The 27,426-nt window shown below is 44.1% G+C and overlaps 1 protein-coding gene across 2 annotated transcripts in view; it reads left to right on the top strand.

The window, feature by feature from the left end:
- Positions 1–27,426, top strand: part of LOC117524031 (SH3 and PX domain-containing protein 2A-like) — a 142,217-nt gene that overhangs the window by 85,029 nt on the left and 29,762 nt on the right. For both annotated transcript variants that reach the window (XM_034185758.1, XM_034185757.1), the window contains exon 7: positions 11,167–11,295. In XM_034185758.1, coding sequence (XP_034041649.1) covers positions 11,167–11,295 — 129 coding nt within the window. The remainder of the gene's footprint in view (positions 1–11,166; positions 11,296–27,426) is intronic.

Genomic DNA, 27,426 nt, shown 5'->3' with positions numbered 1-27,426 from the left:
GGCGCTAATTTTCACAGAATTCCTTGTATATTTCAATTGGAAACCCATCAGGCCCTCCAGCCTTACCACTGTTGGGAAGGTGTCATAGCACGGACCCACAACAGGGGGCGCAAATGAACGGACAATGAATAAGCCAAAAAGGTAACAATTTAATGTTGCGATAATACACAACGAAACGTACTGTAATCTGCACAGTCAATTTAACACCAGGTGACGTGTGGGCAGGCTCGAAGATAGAAAACCCCCGACGAGAGAGAAGCTGCGTCCCACACGGCCTCCACCACCAACGGTCTGAAGAACACCGGAGCCGCCAAGTCCCGAGTCCCCAGGTGGCCTCTGTCTTCGGCTGTCGACCCTGGTACTGCTGGCAGAAAGCAGAAATATGATGAGTGAGTGTGAGTCCGCACACTCAGTAAATCCACAGTTAACGAGGGAGGAAGCGCCTCCACCTCCAAGCACACACTCGTGCAGCTCCTGCTTGAGCACTTATCTGGGTGGGAGGTGTTGCGAAGCCGTCGCTGAACACCTCAAACGCCACCTCCACAGACGAGTCTCACCGACAGGAAAATGGCTGCAAAGAAGAGTTTAGACAGATACACAGTCTTAAGTTCACAGAGAAATTACCTTGGTAATGGTAGTCGATTTCTCGGCGGGGAGGTGGAGTTGCAGTCCGGCTTTTATGGTGCTGATGATGAACGAGTGACAGCTGGTGCAGAGGATGAGTGACAGCTGTCACTTCTTCTGGGTCTGGCACCCTCTTGTGCTTGGAGCCCGCACTCCAAGCAGGGCGCCCTCTGGTGGTGGTGGGCCAGCAGTACCTCCTCTTCAGCGGCCCACACAACAGGACCCCCCCCTCAACGGGTGCCTCCTGGCGCCCGACCAGGCTTGTCCGGGTGTCTTGCGTAGAACTCGGCCAGGAGTGCCGGGTCCAGGATGAAGCTCCTCTTCACCCAGGAGCGTTCTTCAGGTCCATACCCCTCCCAGTCCACCAGGTATTGGAACCCCTGGCCCTTACGACGGACCTCCAGGAGCCTGCGGACCGTCCAAGCAGGCTCCCCGTCGATGAGCCGGGCAGGAGGCAGCGTAGGTCCAGGTGCACAGAGGGGCAAGGTGCGGTATGGCTTGATGCAGGACACGTGGAATACAGGGTGGATCCGCAGTGAAGCCGGGAGTCGGAGCTTCACTGCGGCCGGGTTGATGATCTTGAGGATTTGAAATGGTCCAATGTACCTGTCCTTTAACTTAGGGTAGTCCACACAAAGCGGGATGTCCTTTGTTGAAAGCCACACCTCCTGCCCGGGCTGGTATGTGGGGGCCGGGGAACGTCGGCGGTCCGCATGGGTCTTAGCCCTCGTCCGGGCCTGTAATAGGGCAGAGCGGGCGGTCCGCCACACCCGGCGGCACCTCCTGAGGTGGGCCTGGACCGAGGGCACACCGACCTCTCCCTCCACCAGTGGGAACAATGGGGGCTGGTACCCCAAACATGCCTCAAAAGGGGAGAGGCCGGTAGCAGACGAAACTTGGCTGTTGTGGGCATACTCGATCCAGGCCAGATGGTGACTCCAGGCCGCCGGACGCGCGGAGGTGACACACCGAAGGGCCTGCTCCAACTCCTGGTTGGCCCGCTCTGCCTGGCCGTTGGTCTGGGGGTGGTACCCGGACGAGAGACTCACGGTGGCCCCCAGCTCCTTGCAGAAACTCTTCCACACCTGTGAAGAGAACTGGGGACCACGATCTGATACAACGTCCGATGGTATCCCATGCAGCCGCATGACGTGGTGGACCAGGAGGTCTGCCGTCTCCTGGGCCGTCGGGAGCTTCGGGAGGGCCACGAAGTGGGCCGCCTTGGAGAACCGGTCCACTATCGTGAGAATCACGGTGTTGCCCTGGGACGGCGGGAGGCCCGTGATGAAATCCAGGCCGATGTGAGACCAGGGGCGATGAGGCACTGGCAGGGGTTGGAGGAGGTCCGTCGTCCTCCGATGGTCTGCCTTGCCCCTGGCGCAGATGGTACAGGCCTGGACGTAGTCCCGGACGTCGGTTTCCAGGGACGCCCACCAGAAGCGCTGCTGGACTACTGCCACGGTCCTACGCACTCCGGGATGACAGGACAGCTTGGACCCGTGACAGAAGTCCAATACGGCAGCTCTTGCCTCTGGTGGGATGTACAGTCGGTTCTTGGGGCCAGTCCCCGGGTCCGGGCTCCTTGTCAGGGCCTCCCGGACGGTCTTCTCCACGTCCCAGGTGAGGGTGGCCACGACAGTGGACTCGGGGATGATGGTCTCGGTGGGGTTCGACAGCCCCGCTTTGGCTTCTTCTTCGTGCACCCGGGACAATGGATCTGGTTTTTGGTTCTTGGTCCCGGGGCGATACGTGAAGAACAGAGACCAGCGGACTTGCCTGGGGTTCAGCCGCTTGGCGGTCCGGATGTACTCCAGGTTCCGATGGTCCATGAAAACCGTGAAGGGCAACGATGCCCCCTCCAGCAGGTGTCTCCACTCTTCAAGAGCCTCCTTCACCGCAAGAAGTTCCCGATTGCCGACGTCATAGTTCCGTTCAGCGGGGGTCAACCTCCGGGAATAAAAGGCACAAGGATGGAGGACTTTATCAGCCTCCACGCTCTGGGACAGCACGGCTCCTATCCCTGAGTCAGAGGCGTCCACTTCTACTATGTACTGGCAATCAGGATCAGGCTGCACCAGAACTGGTGCAGTCGAGAACCGACGTTTCAACTCCTGGAACGCGGCTTCGCACCGATCCGACCAGGCGAAGGGGACCTTGGTGGAGGTCAGGGCAGTCAGGGGGCTAACTACCTGACTGTAACCTTTAATGAACCTCCTGTAGAAATTTGCAAAGCCTAGGAACTGCTGTAGTTTCCTGCGGCTTGTTGGTTGGGGCCAATCTCTCAACGCCGCAACCTTAGCCGGATCAGGGGCGACGGAGTTGGAGGAGATGATGAACCCCAGGAAGGACAAAGAAGTGCGGTGGAACTCGCACTTCTCGCCCTTCACAAACAGCCGGTTCTCCAACAACCGCTGTAGGACCTGACGTACATGCTGGACATGGGTCTCAGGGTCCGGGGAAAAGATGAGTATATCGTCCAGATATACGAAGACGAACCGATGCAGGAAGTCCCGCAAGACGTCATTTACCAAAGCTTGGAACGTCGCGGGGGCGTTAGTGAGGCCGAACGGCATGACCAGGTACTCAAAATGACCTAACGGGGTGTTGAATGCCGTCTTCCATTCGTCTCCCTTCCGGATCCGAACCAGGTGGTACGCGTTTCTAAGATCCAATTTAGTGAAAATTTGGGCTCCATGCAGGGGCGTGAACACTGAATCCAACAGAGGTAACGGGTATCGGTTGCGAACCGTGATCTCGTTCAGCCCTCTGTAATCAATGCATGGACGGAGTCCACCGTCTTTTTTACCCACAAAAAAGAAACCAGCACCCATCGGGGAGGTGGAGTTCCCGATCAGCCCGGCAGCTAAGGAGTCCCGGATGTAGGTCTCCATTGATTCCCGTTCCGGACGTGAGGGGTTGTACAACCTACTGGACGGGTACTCAGCGCCCGGGACCAAATCGATGGCACAATCATACGGTCGGTGCGGGGGAAGAGTGAGGGCCAGATCTTTGCTGAAAACGTCAGCAAGATCATGGTACGCCTTTGGCACCGCCGATAGATTGGGGGGGACTTTGACCTCCTCATTAGCCGTAGTGCCGGGAGGGACCGAGGATCCTAAACACTCCCGGTGGCAGGTTTCGCTCCACTGCGTGACAACCCCGGATGGCCAATCTATCCGGGGATTGTGCTTCACCATCCATGGAAAGCCCAAAATTACTCGGGAGGTAGAAGGTGTTACATGGAACACTATCTCCTCCCTGTGATTCCCAGACACAACCAAAGTCACTGGTTGTGTCTGATGTGTGATTAATGGAAGCAGGGTGCCATCTAGTGCTCGCACCCGCAATGGTGTCGGCAGAGCCACCAGAGGGAGCCCTACTTCCTACTTTTACCCATCTGCTGTCCAGCAGATTCCCTTCAGACCCCGTGTCTACCAGTGCTGGGGCGTGAAGGGTTAAATCCCCACAAAGGATTGTTACTGGGATTCGTGCAGATTTGCGGGGTTTTCCCGCGTGCGTGTTATGGCCCACCCTTAGCCCAGTTTCTAAGGACGGGCGTTGTAGTTTGACCGTTTGGGGGCAGTCCTTCTGCATGTGCTCGCAAGAGCCGCAGACAAAACACTCCCCGCGGGCCAGCCTCCTTTGTCTGATATTTGATCTTAATTTGGCCCTGCTCGTGTCCATAGCCTCCTCAGCAGGGGGAGCTGTAGCCACACGGAGCTCTCTGGCAGTGAAGCGTGGGGACGACGTCACCTTGTCGGAACCGGAAGGGGGAGGGACGGCTCGTGCCCGGTCACGCCCCCCGACCTGCTCCCGACGATGCTCGTTTAAACGGTTGTCTAAGTGTATAACTAACTCGACAAGCCCGTCAAAATCCCGTGGTTCCTCCTTAGCCAGTAGGTGCTCCTTAAGGACCGGGGACAGTCCGTTTACAAAGGCGGCGCGGAGCGCAACGTTATTCCAGCCGGACCTCGCTGCCGCGATGCGGAAGTCGACTGCATACTCGGCTGCGCTACGGCGCCCCTGTCTCATCGACAGCAGCACGTTCGAAGCGGTCTCGCCTCTGTTGGGATGATCAAACACTTGTTTGAACTCCCGTACAAACCCAGTATAAGACGTTAGGAGCCGTGAATTCTGCTCCCAAAGCGCCGTAGCCCATGCGCGTGCCTCTCCTCGAAGCAAATTAATAACATAAGCCACCCGGCTAGCGTCTGATGCGTACATGACAGGGCGCTGTGAAAAGACGAGCGAACACTGCATGAGGAAGTCCGCGCATGTCTCGACACAGCCCCCGTACGGTTCCGGAGGGCTTATGTATGCTTCAGGGGACGGTGGGGGGGTTCGTTGAACGACCAGTGGAACGTCTGATACAGGCCCAGGACCAGCCAGAGGAGTGGCTGCAGCAGCGCCCTGATCGCGCGCTTCCACCCTGGCGGTGAGAGCCTCCACCCTCCGATTAAGGAGGACATTCTGCTCGGTCACTAAATCTAACCGAGCCGTGAAGGCGGTTAAGATCTGCTGCAGCTCACTCAACACGCCTCCCGCTGACGCCTGCGCTCCTGGCTCTTCCATTGGCCGTTCAAGCTCGGGTTGACGCCCCTCGGAATCCATGACGATGGCCGAGAAATCCTGTTGGGAAGGTGTCGTAGCACGGACCCACAACAGGGGGCGCAAATGAACGGACAATGAATAAGCCAAAAAGGTAACAATTTAATGTTGCGATAATACACAACGAAACGTACTGTAATCTGCACAGTCAATTTAACACCAGGTGACGTGTGGGCAGGCTCGAAGATAGAAAACCCCCGACGAGAGAGAAGCTGCGTCCCACACGGCCTCCACCACCAACGGTCTGAAGAACACCGGAGCCGCCAAGTCCAGAGTCCCCAGGTGGCCTCTGTCTTCGGCTGTCGACCCTGGTACTGCTGGCAGAAAGCAGAAATATGATGAGTGAGTGTGAGTCCGCACACTCAGTAAATCCACAGTTAACGAGGGAGGAAGCGCCTCCACCTCCAAGCACACACTCGTGCAGCTCCTGCTTGAGCACTTATCTGGGTGGGAGGTGTTGCGAAGCCGTCGCTGAACACCTCAAACGCCACCTCCACAGACGAGTCTCACCGACAGGAAAATGGCTGCAAAGAAGAGTTTAGACAGATACACAGTCTTAAGTTCACAGAGAAATTACCTTGGTAATGGTAGTCGATTTCTCGGCGGGGAGGTGGAGTTGCAGTCCGGCTTTTATGGTGCTGATGATGAACGAGTGACAGCTGGTGCAGAGGATGAGTGACAGCTGTCACTTCTTCTGGGTCTGGCGCCCTCTTGTGCTTGGAGCCCGCACTCCAAGCAGGGCGCCCTCTGGTGGTGGTGGGCCAGCAGTACCTCCTCTTCAGCGGCCCACACAACAACCACTTTGCATTGATTTGATTGCCTGCACTACTTCTTCTGTTGTGATATGTTTTTCTATCTGCAAACTAACTTCCGGGGTAATTTTTGGAATTGTCAGTCCTTCCAAGAATGTAGTAATGTCCGACGGGTCATCTGGTGGCTCCGATTTATAAAGATTTGTGTAATATTGCTTAAACTCTTGGTTTATTATATTCGGGTAGTTATCTCCCCTAGTTCTGTCTGAATTTCAGGAATAGTATTAACTGCAGTGGACTGCATAATTTGGTGAGCTAGGAGCTTTCCAGCCTTCTCCCCATGCTCATAAAATCTTTGTTTTGATTTAAAGAATAGCTGTTCTATTTGCTTAGTGGAGAGATTGTCAAATTCAGTTTTTAATAGTAATTTTTCTCTGTAGAGTTCAGGCGTTGGGGAGTCAGCGTATTTACGGTCCACCTCTGCTATATTGTCGGACAAGTCACTTAGGCGCTGCTTGCGTTTCTTTCTCTCGTAGGCCGTATAGGATATTATCTGGCCCCTGAGATAGGCCTTAAGGGCCTCCCACACTGTGGTTAATGGCATACCTGGTGTACGGTTAAACTCCAAAAAGCTATCAATTTGTTGGGAGATTAATTTCTTGAACGAGTCCTTAAGTAGTAACAGAGGGTCAAATCGCCATGTATGGCATGGTCTGACACATTCTGGGAAACATATGTCCAGCTGTACTGGCCCATGATCAGAGATGACTATACTGTTGTATTGGGAATCTTTAACCATAGGAAGAGTCTTGCTATCTACCAGGAAAAAAATCAATCCTGGAAAAAGAGTGGTGGACTGGGGAGAAGAAAAAGTATTGTCTTGCAGTTGGGTTATCTCTGTGCCAGGGGTCGAAAAGTGCATATGTGCCCATGAATTATTGTATAACTGCACCAGAATTAGAAATCTTACTGTTTGGGTTAAAATTTGACCTATCTAATTTTGGATGCAGAACACAGTTGAAATCGCCCCCCAGTATCAATTGGTTGTTGTTAAGATCTGGTAGTGCTGCTATAAATTTAGTAAAAAAAAAGGGGGGTCATCCCAATTGGGTCCATATATGTTAGCCAACGTTACTTGTGTACCATATAGCTTGCCAGTCACTATAACATATCTACCCCTGGAGTCACACACAGTTTGTGATGGGATGAAGGGGATACCCCTTCTAACCAAAATTGCTGTGCCACATAATCTGTCATCGTTTTTTGAGCAGAATAATTGTCCTATCCAAGCTTTCTTTAGTTTTATACATTCGTTTGATCGTAAATGAGTCTCCTGTAAAAACATAATGTCACTTCCTAATGTTTTTAAGTGTGCCAGTACCCTACTACGCTTCACTGGATTATGGACTCCCTTTATGTTCCAACTCAGAAAGCGAGTATAAGCTGGCTTCTGCATGTCAGACATTGTATTTCTAAGGTAGTCAAGAAAGAAAATAAAAGAACTAAAGCAAGTCCCTGTCCTACCCCTAAACTAAAATTGAGCCTTGAACCTATGTGCTGATCTACTAAACTTCTCGAGATCGCACCACCTCCTTCTAGCGTTATGCTGCTAATACTCATCTAACCTATTCTCCTGCCAGGCCCCGACCAGGGCGAACCATAATATTTATAAATTGGAAAGAACACAGAATAAAAGTCATCCGTATACCACCAACGGTGAAAAAAAAAAGGAATTTTTTTTTTTATTCCCTCCTTCCCCTCCCTCTCCTTCCCCTCCCTCTTCCCTTCCCCTTCTCTTCCCCACTGATCCTGAATGAGCCTCTGCCTTCTACAGGTGATTTTTTGGGTGCTTCTTGTCAACCCACACCTCAATGCTGTGCCTGTCCCCCTGGTGTTTAAAAAAAAAAGGGAATAAATAACAAAAGGTGGGAGCTCCCTCTCCCCTATATAACAAATATTGGATTCAACTGTTCACAGCGGGCTGGGATAACGAGATTCTGTAGGGGTTCCAGATTATAGATGTAGCGGAGAGAAAAAAAAAAAAGGGGGGGGTGACTAAAACTTTTAGGGGTATTGTAGTATCTGTGTGGCGTGTATCCTAACACCAGTAATTTTTATCCGATTTACATTCCACCTAAGGACTCACATTCAAATTGTGTACACTTCCAGCTTGTCCATATCTACCTTACACACAAAAAATGAGAAAAACAGTCTCTTCCCTCCCGATTTTATAGACAGTCAAATGTGGGGGAGGATCTTTCACTTTTATCAGTTTTGTTTGCACCCAGTCACCATTGTCCAGCTGCTTAAATTAACGCGACCTTAGGCTTCAGGTTTTTTTTTATGTATTCTACTGCCGCTGCTGGGTCTTCAAACCGCTTCTCCTGACCCGACGAATCTGTGATGCGAAGTGTCGCAGGGAACCACATACCAAACCTGACACCCTGGCAGCTCCGAAGTAAACGTTTGGCTTCGGCGAAGGCGGCTGTCCTCCTCGCCACCGCCACCGTATAGTCAGGAAATACGCTCACTCTTTTATCGTGCAGGATCAGTGGTGCCAGGCGAGCTGCTGCTTGAAAGATCTCCTCTCGTTCCCGCAGATAGTGGAATCTGATCACGATGGTTCTCGGGCCCCCCCCCCTCATTAGTGCAGCGGGCGCCGCGGTATGCCGCATCCAGGGTTGGAGTGAAGTTCAGACTCAGCAGCTCCTGTAGTAATTTAGCAATGCTCGCAGTGGGCCGCCGCCCTTCACACGATTCAAGCCCTTCTTTTATCCCGACCAGACGCGCACAGTATCGAAGCTGACTCCCGTCCATTTCTTCCACTTTCTGACGGAGTGAAATGATTTCTGTTTTTAACGTGGCGACCACGTTGTCTGTAGCAGCTGCTCTGTCTGAATATGCATTCAGGCCGGATTCCAAATCGCTCAATCGAGTCTCCTGTTTTGCCACATCATCTCGAAGTGCGTCTATCTTGGTGTTCAAGTCCGCTGTGCTTGAGTCTATCCGTGCCAAAATTCTACTTTCGCTACTTACAATGGCAGCCATGACAGCGGTCAGGTCCATGGTCTCCTCCTCTGAGGAGTCCTCATTTGCGGATGCGGCTTCAGCTGAGTCCGAGGCTTTAGCGGAGGCCTCTTTCTTGTGGCATTTTCCTTTAGGCATTTCACCCTTTGGTTGTAAAAAGAGGGAGCGAAAGGAGCAGTCAATATGATGCTCTAGCGTTGTTCTGCTGTCAGAGACAAATGTTGTCCCTCTAAAGTTGTTTTATACCAATATTATTTTTAAAAAAAGTTTTGCCCGGGTCGGCAGCTCTGTCCAAACAAGTCCTCACATGTCGCTGCTCGCTAGCGCCCCCCCCTCTACCATGTTTAGAGGATGAGAACAACCCCAAGAAAACTATCCCAACCGTGAATCATGGGGGTGGAAACATCATACTCTAGGGGGTGCTCTTTTGCAAAGGGGACAGGATGACTGCACCGTATTGAAGGGAGGATGGATGGGGTCATGTATTGCGAGATTTTGGCAAACAACCTTCTTCCCTCAGTAAGAGCATTGAAGATGGGTCATGGCTGGGTCTTCCAGCATGACAATGACCCCAAACACACAGCTAGAGCAACTAAGGACGGGCTCCGTAAGAAGCATTTCAAGGTCCTGGAGTGGCCTGGCCAGTCTCCAGACCTGAACTCAATAGAAAATCTTTGGAGGGAGCTGAAACTCCAAACCTGAAAGATTTGGAGAACATCTGTGTGGAGAAGTGAACCAAAATCCCTGCTGCAGTGTGTGCAAACCTGGTGAAAAACTTCAGGAAACGTTTGACCTCCGTAATTGCAAACAAAGGCTACTGTACCAAATATAAATATAATTTTCACAGGTGTTCAAATACTTATTTGCAGCAAAAATCATACATTGTGATTTCCAGAAAATTTTTTTTTGATTTTGTCTCTCACAGTGGACATGCAACTAAGATGATAATTTCAGACCCCTCCATGATTTCTAAGTGGGAGAACTTGCAAGATCGCAGGGTGTTCAAATACTTATTTTCCTCACTGTATATATAAAATATGTATATGTATGTTATCAGGATTGTTAGATTTAAGATAAACTGTGTGTCCAGTAGTACAGTAGCCCCCATCTGTTAGTAGCTTTGTATTCGGTGGCCACCAGAAGCTCATGTTAATGTGTGAACATCATGTCAGCTGGGTTTGCTTCTGTCTCCAGCTGGACTGCATTAGATCTGCCTTTATTTAGTCCGGTCTGAGTTTCAAAGATGTTTTAAGAAATCCTTTTTGATTAGGCACCGCAGCTAATGCCGCCATACCAAAAAAAAAAAAAAAAAAAATTTAAAGAAAGAAAGAAAAAAGTGGCCTTTTATAAGGTATGTTCTCTGCATAGATGAAGACATCTGTTTGTGTATTAAAAACAGATCCACACCCTCAGCTGGAGCCATACTGTAAGTGATAAATGTGATCATGTGATGAAAGCGGTCACATAACTAAGTCACCGCTAGAGCTTCAATGGTTAAAATCGGCAAAGGAGAGAAAGGAAGATTTCCATTGGCTGGGTTGCGTGATGTAGTCAGAGCTATAAGATTTCAGAGAGGTGGAAGACCGTCCCTCTGTGTGCAGATCCAGCCCCTTCATCTGGTTCTATTTAAGACCTCTGGTGTCGTCTCTTATGATTGGTGTGCATAACCCCCTACTCTTCCTCCAGCTTTAGCCCCAACTGAGGAGAAGGAGGCTTTTTAGCAGATGGTTTGTTTTTCCAAGGGAAACCATTTTTTTCACCCACTCCTCTGTCTGATCCTGAACCAGCTTTAGCGTCACTTTTCTAGCACCGTTGTGCCCATACAGCGCCGTTCCTGCTGCTGCCTGTTCATGGTTATACCTACATGTACTGACCTGGCTTTTTTGGATTTCAGTACACAGAATGGATTTTCTGCTGTTGACCACTTGATCCTTCACTATCTTGCAGGAAGGAGGTTCTCTCCAGTGCCCTTAATGCTGGGGGGCTGGAGAGGAATGCAGCTCTACAGCTAGACTTCCAGGAAGATGCACTGTGAATATTGCGATAGGCTGAGCCCTGAAAGATTGGCTTATGGCACAGCGAGTGCCCAGCAGTCGTTCTCGTGGACCTATGTCCGGCAGTTGGCTGACAGCATGTTTTTTCCCATCAACCCCAGGTGTAGATGCATCAGATCCCATGCTCTTGGAACAGTATGTCGTGGTGGCCAATTACGAGAAACAAGAGCCTGCAGAAATCAGCCTTCAAGCGGGTGAGGTGGTTGACATCATTGAGAAGAGTGAGAGTGGTGAGTAATTAAAATAAATACAGTACACATCCACACGTGCACTTTTGTCAACATTTTTGCGCAAATTTTCAATCAACTAATTAAACATTCTGTTGTGAGTCTCTAGTTCCTGTCTTGAGCCTTTCTTGTCCACAGCTTGTTCATTGTTCCTTAGCCCCATCTGGAGGCTTTGGCCTGCAGTCAGCCCTGTTTTTTTTTTTTTGCTCCCACTGTTGGTTTAGGCCGGAGGCCAGAATGTTTCCTTTAACAACAGGAATGTCTTCTGGTCTCTTATTAATTATTCCACCTCAATTTAATGGAAAGCCTGCAAGACATGTGGGGTTTACAGATGCCAGCTGCAGAGAGTCCTTAGTCAGCTGTTTAACCTCTGGATAAGTCTGGCATATACAGCAGGATCACAATTGTTTTTCTACATTTCATGTCATTCACTCAAATGTTCATAATAGTGGAGGAAAATGCTTGACTTTATAACTACCAAGTGGTTTAAGTACAAAAACAAACAAACAAACAAAATCAAAGTCATACCCAAAAATAGAGTCTTATTGGTATTCAGCTTATGGTAAGTAAGTCTTTTATGGAAACCTTTTTAAAACTGAGAGAAACAGAATTAGTATCAATTTAAAACATTCTGGGGTTAAAAAAAAGTATGAAGATATTCAGACAAACAAAGGATGTTCTTCCAAGTTTTGCATTGTTCAAAATGGTCATTTGAACAAAATAATGGCAGTGTTCTATGCATTTTGACCCATATACTGGATGGCAGTGTGCATGGTGCACGGTTATATCACATGGTTGTTGAGGAATCACAACTTAAACAGAATTTTCAGTTTTGTAAATGCCTTTTTTTTTAACAAATAAAAAATGACATATTTTACAAATACACATTTATTTGTATTTGTAACACACATTACATTAACTTGTGTCTTGGTTGGTTTTTACATATAATGAATCAACCAATCAGTGATGAGTGGTGGCTCAGTTTCCCCATAAGGCCTTTTGGCACCTGTGTGTGTTAATGTTCAAAACTTAAGAATGAGTGCATTATTTTAAAATTAAAATATATATGTTATATTTTCACTTTGTACAAATGACAGAGTTGACATTAATGTAGTTAAACTATCTGAATTAATTTGGTTTATAAATCAAAACCATAAGTCAAACCTACATTCCTTTTGAGGACTTTGGTCTCACGTCTCACCGCTGTATGCTGTGAATGTAAATGACTCTTCCTTACAGCAGTGGGCAGGGCACACAAAGACAGAAGCACTGACTTGTTGGTTGTGTTGGGTTTGTTATCTTTGATTCTAATCAGAAGCATTGGCAGTGCTTAAATTCAAAACCGACTTGTCATTAGCTGAGAGTGTGCTGGAGACAATACTGAAAGTTAGCAGTTAGCTGTAGCTTCCACTAAATATTTTTTGTGGTTTATCGGTTTAGCGTTATAAAGTTAACTTTTCAGTTAGTGGTTATTGAAGCTAACGTTTTGGTTAGCTGTGCCCACCATTGAATATATATATAAAACATTCTACCAGTACATCCCCAGATGTACTGGTGATGGTTAATTCTGCTTATCTAATGTTACAGTTTAATTTTGTCTAAACTCATCCAGTTAAAATTCTCTTTCCTTCCTTCCTTCATTAAATTATGTAGGAATTCTGGCTTGATATATTTTACATCCATAGCAGAGAACTCTTGCTATACAGGCTTCCCTGTCACACAAAAAAGTAGTAAAATCCACAAAACATAATGCACAAGAATTCATATGGATCCCACATATTTATCAGTTGGTGGCAGTAATAACATTAATGTAAGTAATGAAAACAAAATGTTAGATGTCACGCTGCTTTCATTTGGATTGGCAGTCACTGTGTCGAGTTTTGCAGCATTTGTATAAAATGTACTTCTTGTCTATTTTGGCCCCGCCTTGCTGGTAGCATAGCAACTGATGGATAATATCTGTGCTAGTTAATTATTTCATGTTAGTTATCAAGTATTTGCTTTTGTTATCTGTTTAGAAGTGTCTGGAACCTGGTTCTAACTGAGTTAAGTTTCACTTCCATCACACATGCATAAGTTTCAGATAAAGGGAGGGCTCCCCCTGCCTGTGGGGAGCCAGTAAGATTAGGTTTGTGAGACTAAAACCCACCCACTGTAATTCCTACATTGTCTTGTATAAAAGCATGATGCTGGCCATGTTTGAGGTCTTTTCACAAGATGGAGTCCATCTGTGGTCTCTCTCTTTGGAGACCCGGGCCTGGTTTTCAGCATGACTTTCAATAAATTCAAACTGAGAAATATATAGATTTCATTCTTTATAAGGGGCAGTATATTACAAAAAGAACCAGGAGGAATTACAGTAACCATTGTGTCTTTTTGCTGGAAATGCTTACTATAATTGAAAATGAATCTCAGCTCATCGCTTTTCCTCTGTCGCTTGTACCCATTTTTAGCTAATCTAACCATAAGGTCAGTGTTGAGCATAGACCGTGAAACAATAATGCCTTTCATATGTTCTTCAAGAGGGACAATGGAGAAAGAGAGGTGGAAGGATAAACTAACCAGGCAGGCTGTTAACTTGGCTTCCACATTGGGGACAAGTGAAAACTCATACCACACCAATCCATAGGAAGAAACACAGTTAAGTAGTATTGCTTTGAAGTCTCACGTGCCCTGCCTTTGGGTTCATGTATTTGTTTTTACTCTGGTCCAGTAGAATTTTAGCCCGATGGGGAGTCACACTCAGGCAGATGTTCCAATACCTTGAAGTCTGTTTATCGGGGGCCTTTGAGTTTTTTCTTCAGCACATGTATGAACTTGCACAGTTCTATACTTTACAATGAGGCCTCATTCACTTTTAACTAACTAACTAACTTTAAGGTGACCGCTGGGCAAAGTTATGTTAGGTGGTCTGTTGGTGATGACCCATGCAGAATGTGAAACTCATGCACTTCAGTGGCCTCAGAGCAGGTTTTCTGCTTTTGGAGTATTCATTTATTTCTCTGATGCAGGTTATATTTTTGATGCTACTCTGGCTGGATCTGTTTCGAGCAAGAAATACAGTAGGGCGAAGTTAAAAACTGCTTCTTCAGACACAACCTAAGTCTGTTTGACGGTTTTATTTCACAACATCGAACATTTTCAGTGAAATCTAAAGTAACGACTCACCAACATTTTGTTATGGAGACCGTTTCCAGCAGCATAGTGAGCATTTAACTGACATCTCAACACCTCCTGTAGTGGAAGTAAAGCTGCCCCACTTGGCTGGGTGATGTCACTCCATATCCCTTTGCCAATATTAACAAGACCAGCTAAGAAGATTTTATGGCTTGTTTGATTTAGAATCCATTCACTAGTACAGTAAGTACAAACCCTTTAATGGTTTCTGACAGATTGAGGGGCAAACTGCAGAACAAATTAATGAATGTGCCGAGTTAAAGGCATCTATTACATTTGTAATGGTAAAAGAGTTGTGTGGATTGCTATGGTGCTCTGAGGTATAGTGACATAAATTTTTGTTTAAAGCCATTGCCATTTAAAATAATCCCATGCAGTGGGAGCGGAAAATATGTAGTCACATTACCATACTTTGTATCAACATTGCATGCCTTTTACTGATTTTAGATTTGATTTGTTGCATTACATTATGGTGTGAAGTACAATGAATAAAATGCCCACTGGAGCAATAAAAACGCCAATTTATTGAGCAAGCCATATGATTGATTTTGTTTAGCGATTTACTCAAGTAAATCCTTTTTGGGCTTTTTTTTTCTGTGCCAAGAAAGGACTCTATGTGGGTGCATACCTGTAATGTGAATGTGCATCTCGGCACAGATATTCTTGTCTCTGGGAGCTCAGCCAGTTTGGTTGAGAGACATTTGGAGTCATGAGGTCACAGGACAGAGGTGTTTGGTGGTATTGTTGCAGGAGAGCAAAGCGTAAAGTCTTCAGGGACCTGGTACTTCCTCCCTTCCTATGTGCATGGTTGCAAGACTTGGACTCTAATTGGTAACCTAAGGTGATGACTGGAATTCTTTGGAATGATTGTGTGTAATGATCAGTTATTTAGGGAGTTGAGGAGTACTACTTGCATTATGAGGGAACACCGGCTTTGACATTATGGCCTTGTGGTGTTTCTCTGAACACGATCCAAAGTGTAGGTGTCTCTGTACCAGTGATTACTCTAATCTGACCACTTTTTTAGTAACGAGTAATCTAACGCATTAATCTTTCCAAATCAGTAATCAGATTAAAGTTACTTCTCCAAGTCACTGTGCGTTACTATTATTTTTGTATTGTGGGTCAATAGCAGCATTAAACTTGATCCGTGGGCAGGAGGTCGGGGTTCGACTGAACTGCCCACTTTAAACGAACTGTGAGCTTTTCATCCACGGTTTTCTACAGCAGCTACAACTCGTCCTCACCTCTTAAAGCACAGTGATAACAGCACACCTGCACTGAGATTTACAAAGACATTTTTATGCTTTTTTTTCTCCTTTATTTAGAATTCTGAGCTGAGCCGCTCCGTATCTGCTGCTAAAAACAGCTGATCCTCCGCGACACGTCAACAACTAACACTATTTTCCACTCAAATGCACCTAAATTCTCTTTCTGAGGACCACATGATGTGAAAACACAATAAAACTTTCTTACCTGTAAATCTGGTCATGTTTTCTGTATAAATAAATGTTATCCATTCTTTGTGCTCAGACGCCAAAGCAGGGGCGAATCCAGATTGAATAGGGGCGTGGGGCAGCGATGTGCCCCCCCACAACACCTCTAGATTAAAGGTCCAGTTTTGAAGCCTTTTTTGTTTACTACAACTACTAATACTACTTATAATAATAATTTGGACAAGTAAAATGTTTAGAGAGAATTTAAATGTCTTTATTTTACTTTTTATAAAACAAGTATTTATTTTCATTGAAGTCAAGAAAGGGTGACTATAAAGTGAGTTTTGGCAAAACAGGTATCATTGTCATGTTGAGGTGGCAGAGTGTTGTTGTCGGCAGCTGGGAAAAGTAACTAGTAATCTAACTTAGTTACTTTTCCAATTGAGTAATCAGTAAAGTAACTAAGTTACTTTTTCAAGGAGTAATCAGTAATCAGTAATTGGATTACTTTTTCCAAAGTAACTGTGGCAACACTGCTCTGTACTGAAGATCCCAACAACTTGAAAAGGCCAAAGGGGTGTCCACATATCACCAAACAGCACTAGTGCACTCTCTCAGACTTGACCTGACTTGTTTTGCTTATTGGCCAATTGTTTAGAAATGTGCTGAATAAGGATTAATAATAGAACCCATATTAAGTAGTGGTTCGCATCATCTCTGTACAAATTTAGCAATTTCAGTTTCAATTCAATTTAATCCGCTTATAAAGTGCCAGATCACAACAAAAGCCATCTCAAGGCACCTCACACAGAACAATTCAACAAAAAAAATTAAAATAAATAATATAAAAATAAAAAAAATTCAAGTACATTATTAAAACAGAAGTTAAAGAATAAAACAGATAAAAAACTATTCATAAAAAAGAGAATAAAAATAGGTTTTAAGTCTTGACTTAAAAATGTCCACGGACTGACTGCCTCACAATCGCAGGAAGACCATTCCACAGGGTGGGTGCACGATAAGAAAAAGCTCTTTGACTCGCTGACTTCTTCTTCACCCTGGGAACGCAGAGTAGTCCTGCATCCTGGGACCGCAAAGCCTGGGCCGTCACATAAGGTTCCACCAAATTAGCCAGATAAGATGGCACCAGTCCATGAACAACTTTTTAAGTGAATAACAAAACCTTAAAATCTGCTCTCACAGAGACAGGGAGACAGTGTAAAGAAGCCAAAATGGGTGTGATATGTTCAAACCTGCTCTGTGTCAAAAGTCTGGCAGCAGCGTTCTGAACCAGCTGAAGACACCTAATGCTGGACTGCGGTAACCCTGAAAATAGAACATTACAATAATCTAGTCTAGGAGAGCAATGTTATGGTTATGTACAAATGAACATAAAAAAAAAATGCAATTTTCATTGGTTTAATGCCATAGAAGCAGGTTGTGTGAGCACTCCATATCAATGTGTTTACTTTGTGATTGCAATGTGTTTATGACAGGTAGCACAAATGTGTAGGTACACCTCACATTTGCACTGACATCATCACTTCTGTCCAGTTACAGTGACTGTGACACAAACCAGAGAGGAGCACAATGATGAATTTTTGTTAAGGAAACTTTATGTTTTGCAGATATGAAACTGATTGTGCAACAGTAAGGTTTCTTTTCAGAAAATTTGGAATTGCAATGAACTGTGAATATTCTGTCTGACATTTTGTTCACTATATCTAGTTTATTATGATCATTTTTTTCGCACTGCATACATCTGAGTAGTTTTACCTGGCATTTATTACATTATATTAAGGTGTATAAGTCATCCTTCACCATAGCTCATCATCATCAGATGAATCCCGTTGTTGAGGTTACTGTACCTCTTACTTTTCCCCGAGAGCAGTTTGCCTTGTCTTGGATTAGATAATATACTGTATGAGTTTGACTGTACAGTGAATCTAGGTCAGACGTATAAGCAAAGTCAGCTGCTGTACCAAACTAGGACAGTATTTTCCATTGCACTGCTTTAAATACTTGCTGACCTCTTTCTTATATTTGCTGTCACAATAGTTTCTATTGATTTGTGTTTTGACATGTTGTGCTTGGAATAGATGCAATATGTGACAAATCAAACCACCCAGCCTAATGTGCCTCTTGTAGTTCTTGACAATGCTTTTTAAAAAGTGGCATCATAGCTGTTTAGACTGTCATACTGCTGTAAGGCCTGATGTTTTTCATGCCACTTTCTGTATGACTACAGTTATTTTATTTGTCTGTTTCATGAGACTTTGCCAGGAGGGGATGCTGGTTCAAGAGGACAAAGTAGTGCAAGGAGAAACTCTGAGTGAAAATGGAAAAAGCCATTTCCTGCCAAAGTTAGTGGTTCATGGAGGTTGGTTCATTATAATGGCCTAATGGATCCTCCAGGATGCTGTTTCAGTTTACACTATATTGGAGAGATGTTAGGCAAAGCTAAGATAGAAGTGTCTTCGATCCGTTTGGGATTCAATCTTTAGCTTTTAATGGAGTGGTATATAAGAGAAAAATGAAAAGATTTGCCATGCTGTCTGGAAATATTACAGCTGATTTGCCAACACCTCAAGGGCAGTGTCAAGGCATGCCCAGAAAACCTCTCTGTGGACCAGACTGCGATTACCTTGACAATAGTCCAAATCCAGATCAGCTTGCCTGAGTTACAGTTAACCAAATGATCTCCAGGAATGTCTGTCTATTTTATAGAGGCTATCTCAGATATGTCAATCCTTCCACCCATGTACAGTATCTGTACTAATGCTGCGTTCACAGATAAGCAGGACGTGGTATGAATGTCATATTTGTGTCATTCTTGGCACATTCCTGACATTCCTAACATGACTTAACGCATCTGAATAGGGTTCTTAACAGTGTGCTTAGGTGCGTGACATTCGTGATATTTGTAGAGCATATTTTTGGCTGTCAAAAAATCTTTCATGAATGTCATGCACCACCCTCATTTCACCTTATGTCGTGGAGTTTGCAACTGAGCGTGTTGATCCATCTTGATTAGTGGTTATTATTAATAGAGCGTGACAGCGTTCGTAGTGGTTCCTATGATGGTTCTTGGAGCCCAAACTGTCACGTGTTGTTACGAATTGACACGGAAACTGTCAAGTTTTGACATGAAGTGTAACGTGACATTTCACTGTGTGCCACAATGAATCACTTCTCTCATGTGCGCATAATTAAACCTGCTGCACTGCATTCAGTTTCATTGCTGCAATATGCCGAAGAAGGACAATGATGCCAAGTCAGCTAAAAGTCTCATTCCAATGCGCACTCCTGCAGGTGTCCACCTGCTGTTGTGCCTGATGTTTGGGAGAAGGAGTCTGAACCAGAGGAGAGCCATGTGCAGCTGGACATCTGGCTCACTCTGTCTCCTCCTCCTCTTTTCTGTGCCACTCCATGGCACAGAGTCCAACTAAGCCTGCAATCACAAAGTTGTTCTGCTGTGGATTAATCTGGATTTTGAGGAGCAATTTGGAGCGATCTGAATTGTTCAGCAGCTGGTGGTAGGAAGAATATGCAGGGTGTGTGAAGACATTTCGGCAAATTCACAACATTCCTGACAGATTGTGACAGAACGTAATGATGCGCTGTTGTGCTCAACACGCGCGGGACAATATTCTTAACCGTGTGTAATGGCTTGTAATAATTCGCCAGCGACACGTCATTAATCCTAACATGTCTTAGCAGGTCCCGACAGTTCCTGGGGGCACCTGATGCCTTTGCACCGAATCATCACATTCGTGATCAGCGGCCAAGAATGCATACTTCATGGCATTCGTGACTCGTCATCGTTATGTGTAAATGCAGCATAACTACAGATAACATGAACTGGGTTCGAAGAGCCTTGTTGTGTTTTTAATTTACACAGATAGCAAATATTCTTAATAAAATTATCCTTTTTGCCTTTATGAGAGGAAATTATTTAATGAACGGGATAACAAGGCTAGCTTGCATGTTTGGGTGCCTGCCTGAGAGCCCGCAGAGACCATTGGAATGCATTCCTGGTCAGTGAAAAAGCTCTGGCCCTCAGTTAGGGGTGGATTATCAAACATCTCATATCATGAATGGTCTTAATTTGACATATTTGACCTGCTTTCAGATGAATCTGCAAATAATAGCAGTGCTCCACATTAATGAAGTAAAAATGTGATTGTGTGCTTTTTAGGCAATATGATTACAAGGCTTCATCAGCAAGTGCTCACTGTACAGACAGAAGACTGTAATTAAGTGTCTAACGTAAAGGTTAGGAATATTGCACTAATGGATTTACATCACCAACAAAGTAATGTGGATCGTGCTGTGCCACATTATTTATTGAAAAAAATTCAAATATTACTTTTAAAATATATGATGGGATATAACCTTGGTGGAGCTCCAAAATTAGTAGAAGTTTTTGAAGTCCATAATAGACAGCATTTTCTGTCACACTTGAAACATAATTCCTGGACCTAATAATTATGCTGGGCAGATTCCAGCTCATAAGACTGAGTTGAAGGTGGAGGTGGGATTGTAACAAGGATCAGTCCTGAGCCCTTTTGCTTGCAGTGGTGATGTCCAGGTTGATGGACAAGATCAGACAAGAGTCTCCATGTACTATAATAATTCCAGATGACTCTGTGATCTGTCGTGAAAGTTGGGAGCAGATTGAAATGAGTCTAAAGAGGTGGAGGTACAATTTACAACACACTGAATGTGTGATGTTTAGTTCATGAGCTGGTCAATTTACCACCAAAGGCTTGTGCAGAAACAAACTGGATAGTGTATGTTGAATGCCTTTGAAAGCAGAAGTTGCAGCAACATGTGGAAGACACATTATCCTCTCATATTAATCCCCATCCTCCACATTCTTTCAGTTTACCACACAAAGAACTGACCCCATCACACCACATAAAAAATGTCCTGCATTGTAATTATTAAAACCTAAAAGGAATGTGTGCAAACATACAGAATGCCCTTTCATTCCCTTATTTCTTTGCATCTTGTGAAGAAAATGGAAAAAAAAAACAGGACCAGCTTCGGGAGCACAAATGTTAGTCATGATAGAATCAGCTTGTAGGCATAAAGTTGCTTCTCTCACACTTGACAATCACTTGATAATGTTTTGAGTTGATGCAGCAGTTTAAGAGTTGGGCTTTTGGCAACTCAAAGGCTCCTGTGTGTCAAAATCAGTGGAGCTCACAAACTGTGGGCTACAGCTTGGTTTAGACCATGAGAGAATCCTTTCACAGCCTGAGAGAAGTCGTTCCTTAGGTCAGTATTTACTCTTAAAGGTCATTTTGTGGATTTGGTGCTCTGCCCCAGAACCACCCAGGCAATTGAAATTCAGAGTTTAGTGAAATCTCAAAAGCTGTTTTTTCATATGAACTCTGGAGAATCTCTGGAAAGTCTGGTCTGGACAATGTTTAGAGTTGTCCTTTCACACATATAATTGGAGTTGGGCTATCAGTATGTAGATCGGGGTTCATTTGTTCATCACACTGCCTGTTAGTGTCCTTAGCCAAGACCCTTCATCTACCTTGTCCCAGTCAACCCAGCTGTAAATGGGTACCAGCCTTGGCTCGGGAAGTAACCTGTGTTATCTGCTTCACGCTATGGAATCCGGAGATAAGTACGTGCAACAATGGGCCTCAGGGTCTTTATGGGACTTTTAGACACATGGCTAATACAGTGGAAATCCTTTGTGATGGATGGTACCCTTGTAGGAGGCAGGACATGATGCAAAAAGTATGCTGCCAAAACAACAACAAAAAAAATGTCTGCCAGTTTCTGCATCAGCAATTACCAGCAGAAGTTCTTGCTTCTCATTGTCTGTACAACAAAGATACATACAACCATGAGTGCTGTACACCCCTCTCTTCAGTTCAGTCGCTAACTACAGATGCTTGTACAGTTTTGGTGGCTACCAAGTTTTGGTGGTAACATTTAAAAAATATGGAAAAATTGCAGTGCTATGAATATTTTCTGGATGTACCTTATGCCAGTTTATTTTTGCAGCGTTGCATGTAGCGACTCAATGGTCACAAAGTTTTGCTTTTATAAGAGATAAGAGAGACTTTATTGTCATTGTAATAAACAACAAAACTTCATTGGTGCCTACATTTAAAAAAAAAGATATCGCCAGTGAGTGACTTTAGTATTCTGTGAGGCCACAGCACTGTGTAATGGCAGCTCAGAGCAGAGCACAGCTGAAAACAACGTATCTGTCCGCCTGAGTGGAAAAAAACCAAACTCCATCAAAATCCTTCATTAAATAATCCAGAGCTCCTCCTGTGTCCATAGTTGCTGTTACATTCAGAAATAAATGGTTTATTTTTCAGTTGAAAGGCTTTGTGTTTCCAAAAAGTTCTAAGTTTACTCGGAGGGAAAACAGCAAGGAGTAACTTAACAATATAAATGATCATCTTCACCACACAGCCTCAGTGAAACAGGAAAGTGTGACACACTGATTCAGAAAGTTTTTCATCAAAGTTTCATCTTTAAAAGAGCAGGTTTGATAGTCAAATCAGTCCAGGTTCAGCTCTTGTTCAAATAAGACATTTATTAAAGGTGTTCGGTTTAATTTTAATGTAATTCATATGTATAGTGCCAAATCACAACAAAGCTGCCTCAAGGCGCTTCACACAAGGAAGGTCTAGCCTTACCAAACCTGAGAGCACGCATGCAGGTGACAGTGGTAAGGGAAAAACTCCCTCTCATCATGTTGAAGAAGAAACCTCAAGCAGACCAGACTCAGAGAGGTGACCCACTGCTTAGGCCATTCCAACAGTTACAAGATTTTTATGGGATTTGGGGGTGGTTCCAGAGTAATATATAAGATGCCTAAAATTTGGTTTAGGTTTATGAAGTTCCATTTTGGTTGAAGATAGCAGACATATATGACATAAAACGACACGACATATAACAGAAATATGAAATATTCATCATATTTAAGTTAAACTGCCACAAGTTCTGTTTTACAATAGATTACAAAACATTACAAATCTTGAATTACTTTAATTTATTCTGCCCACTGATGTGTTTGAAGGGCCCATCATTTCGAGCCAATAGTCCCTGACTTTAGGCACTGATTGGCTGTTAGCCCATACCACTCTTTTAAAATAGGGATCACTGGTTTCTGGATTGTAACAAAGTTCTTCCCACAGCACTACTTGATTTGTGAGATGTCACAGGTTCAGTCTGTCAGTGCTGAAGGCTGCTGTCCACAGACTGGCATAGAAGAAGATAGCAGTGTGCAGACTGGAACTGTGTTGGCTTTATTTATTTGTTCAACTTCATAGTAATGTCATTTATTTGTGTGAAAGTCTTCTTGAAGATTTCTGTCAATTAAGCATATTCTGCAAAACATTTGAAAGAAATCTTTGTGTTAAGAGTGCGTTATACTGAATTTTGACATTTTTTGACAGTTTTTGCTGCAGACAAATATCGGCCTCAAATATTGGTATCGGCCTCCAAAGCTTGTCGATAGTTGGTATTGGCCCTTAAAAATCCTTATCAGTTGACCCCCAGCGTTTTATAATGCAGGCCACACCACTACACCATTAAGTCAAAGTATTTTTTCTACACTTTAACCAAATCAAGTTTAAAATCGACATTATACTGAATTCTTCCTAGATAGCTAATAGGTTAAAATCTATTTAATGCATTGATCCAACTGATTCAGAAATTTGTGTCTTGCGTGCAACTTTTCCAGTAATGTCAAGTTCAAAGTTGCTGTGCATATGTGAAAGAGACTGCAGTCTGTGTGCTTGGATATCTTATTTTTTTGTGCTTTGATAATGGATGCACTGTTAATAAAAGCACAAGCAGGCAATGCGTGGGGTTTTCTCCTTCTCAACAGTGGTGTCAGCTGCGGGACTGCTGAGGCATTGCATACCTCATTGTTTCACATCTCCTGCCGAATCTCTGGTTCAAATACTCATGCAGAAGGAATAAGTTAAGTCAAAGGAAAAATTAAAAGTTGATCTTGATTCAGTTGCTAATTTTGGGGTCCATTAGTTGAATTTGTAGGAATGAGTTTGGGATTGAGGAAATTGCAATACATATATTACATTTTAGTTTATACCCAGTAACCTTAGGAGGAAAAACCCATAGTGGCATAAGTCCAGTTTCTTGTTGCAGCACAGAATCTGTTGTTGATTACAGAAAAATGAGGCAGGAGTCTTAAAGCTGATAGAGTTTCCAGATGGCAGGTAGTGTGAGAGAGACTCAGCTCAGAAACACAGTTCCCCTTTCTCTCTTATTACATTTTTATCTCTTTGTGTTTTCCCATTATCTCCTGTGAGTGCGATTGGGAGGACGTCATCCTCACCAAGCATCTGTTCACACACTTTGGTTTCTCTTTTCAGAAATATTGATCAGAGTAGTATTTTCCATCTGCCATTGCCAAATTGCAGCAAAATAGTCAACTTTGTATGCTGTGAAAATCATTGTGCTTTTCTTACTACTGGAAGATAGGATGTGGTACAAATTTTTACAACACTTGGGGAAAAGATTGAACCTTGCTTATATATGATGCAGGTCAGCAGAAACCACCAGAGTCAGCAAAACATTTTTTTTTTTACATTGGATCATATGGCGTGCTACATGTTTTTTTTGCAAATCTTTGTGAAATGTTTGGGTCATTAAATTCTGGCCATATCCAGATAATGAGCCGGTAGCTCAGTCAGATAGGAATTGGACTATATATGTATGTATGTATATATATAGGTAGACCTGGGTGAATTTTCTAGTCGTGGTACCTGTCTGTTTCCTTGGACAAGATATTTGATCTGCATTGTTTCAGTTTGTTGGGGATTTTCTGTCTGAGATCCCCACCCCGGTAATTTTATGTGGTGAGTGAACTTAAGACTCAAATGTTGACAAGAGACAGACTTAGAAAACTAGATGCTGTATTAAAGAGATGCCATCATTGAACAAAAGAGTCACCATTACAGTGCTGGGATCTTGAAAACAGACATCACATGCACCGCTGCTAACAAGAGCCCCGACCTCTGGGCTTGCATGCATTTTAAGCCTGCACTTGGCCAACCTCCAAGTGAGCTTTCCCTGCTGGGTGGATCAGTGGAGCTATGTGATTGGTGAAAAAGTGTTTGCGTTTGACATTGATATGTGGTGACTGCTCACGTTGTTATCTGAAAGATGTCTAAAAGTAAAACTGTGTTTTGTCTGTGTAGTGTGTTAAGCAAAGAACGGTATGCATCATGGCCTTCCAGCAACATGCATCACGGCCTTCCGGGTCAGGGCACCAGTTTGTTGGGGATTTTCTGCCTGAGATCGCCACCTCAGTAATTTTATGTGGTGAGCGAAATTAAGACTCAAATATTGACAGTAGATGGACTTAGAAAACCAGGTGCTGTAATATTATCCAGCTGTAAATGGGCACTTGCCTTGTCTGGGCAAGTTACCTGCTTGGGATTGGCATCCCATCCAGGGCGTGGTGTAGTCTTGTAGATGAGAGACTGCAGGTAACCACTGGCACTTATAGAGTCTATAGAAGAGTTTCTTCTTCCAACAACAAGTCCTTTTGCAATGAAACCAAGCACATTAACCACTTGGCCACCACCCTCTTTTAAGTGAGCAAAAATACTATCTACTTGGTTGCCATTATAACTTTTTAATGATTTAGTTCTATTTTTGACGTGTAGAAGTTGTTTTCTGAAATACAAGTTGCAGGACCAGCTATCAGGTTTAAAAAAAGTGAAACTTTTAGTTAGGAAAATATTGTAGGATAGATAGTGAAATGAATGATGAATTGATTTATTAGGGGCAAACATAAGTGGTGGAGATAATATTTGGAGTCAAGCCAATTAATTTAAGCCCGCTTTGCATAGCTTGTTCTTCCGGTGGCTGTGGCTTCCTGAATCTATTGTGTGTTTGTTCTATGAGGTGGTCCCAAGAGGGCATCAGGCTCAACCCCAAATCCCCAAAAGACAACTGTTTTTTTTTTTTTATTAACTGTGGTTAAAACCCCGCAGCAGTTTGTTGTAAAGCCTGTTTTTAATTATTGAGATATTCAGTTGTAAAGATTACTTTGTTCACTTACGAGTATGCAGATGTGCCTCCCATATTTGTAGCTGACAGTCCCCATTATACAGAAAAAAGGAACAGAAAGCAGGATCTTGTCATAATCTCAATTTCATTCCTCCAGCTGAATTTCTACCCCGTCCTTTCACTAATGTGTGCATCTTTTGTGGCTTTGTGATGTCATGGTCCATGTTTGTCAGTTCAGATTGTCAAGCTTCAGTGCCATGAAGAATATGCTGCAAACCTTTCAGAAACCACATGGCGAGCAACTAAACTGTTAAGTGTTGTGCTATTCTCAAATAAATAAATAAATGGGTTTCTTGGTGACATGCAGAGTATCCAGGAAACAGCTGTTTGTTTTGCAGATTAAAGGCTGTGAACAATTTCCAAATGTTTTCTGCAAAAATGAGTTTACATTCCCCTTTTGTCCAATTCCTTATGTGCAAATTTTCCAGGATATTCACAACATATGCAGAAAAATGTTGCAATGATGGGTGTGTTTCATTTGCAATCATAAAATCATGTGTACTGTACATTACAAAGCTAATAGGTTTGCATGACAAATCTTAGAATACTGAGGTTGCTTTTTTAAACACAATTTCTGAATTGTTGTAGTTGCCATCCCGTGTTCCCTCAGTCCTTTGTGAAAATTTAAATTCCCGCAACCCTCTGAATGAATGCATCTACGTAATGATGTCATTCTTGTAAGACTGCACTCAATATGAAATCAGCACTTGAGTCATATGTATTTCTCAGAGTGCTTTTTTGCACACCTTGAGGTTCAGCAAACACCACCTCAGCACTTGCGATATAGAAGACTGAGAAACAGCCAGAGCAGCCTGAGTCATCAACTTCAGCAGGTTTTTACTCAGGCTTTTACCAGCAGTTTTTATTTAGACTTTTTGCCAAGTGCCCTCAATTCAGATATTACCCTCCACTTTTGCTTGTGTTTCCACAATGAGCTAATAGTACCCGTAGGTATGAGGTCAGTAAGGGCTACAACAATCAACATTTGACCAGAATGACCCTGATCTTCACATAAATTATTGACCTCTGCCTGACCTTACCAGGGTGGGTATACAGTCTACTTAAATATGCCACATTTGGCCCATATCAGGTTGAAAATCAAATTCATTAACCTTTAGCAAAAGCGATTTCAGGGTCAACCTTCCTTCATTGACACAAGTTTGGTAGAAATCAGTAATGGGACCCAAGAGGAGTTGGCCAACAAAAAGACAGGCAGACATGACCTTGGCTACAGTGATTGATCTGTAGAAAATTTGATCTTGTTGGGATAATTCCACAACCCACCTATGTATGTGTGGCACGTTTGGTGGAAATGGGCATAAAAGAGTGGGGTATTGGCCAAGGAACAGACGTTTGGAGCAGATTTAATAAAGGGAGCGGATCCATGAATTTTTTTCTCTTTCTTTAACGTTGCGAGATAATGCATTTTTTCAGAATT

The sequence above is a fragment of the Thalassophryne amazonica genome, chromosome 13, assembly GCF_902500255.1.
Source record: "Thalassophryne amazonica chromosome 13, fThaAma1.1, whole genome shotgun sequence".
Taxonomy (NCBI): domain Eukaryota; kingdom Metazoa; phylum Chordata; class Actinopteri; order Batrachoidiformes; family Batrachoididae; genus Thalassophryne; species Thalassophryne amazonica.
This window is presented reverse-complemented; position numbering and strand designations above follow the sequence as displayed.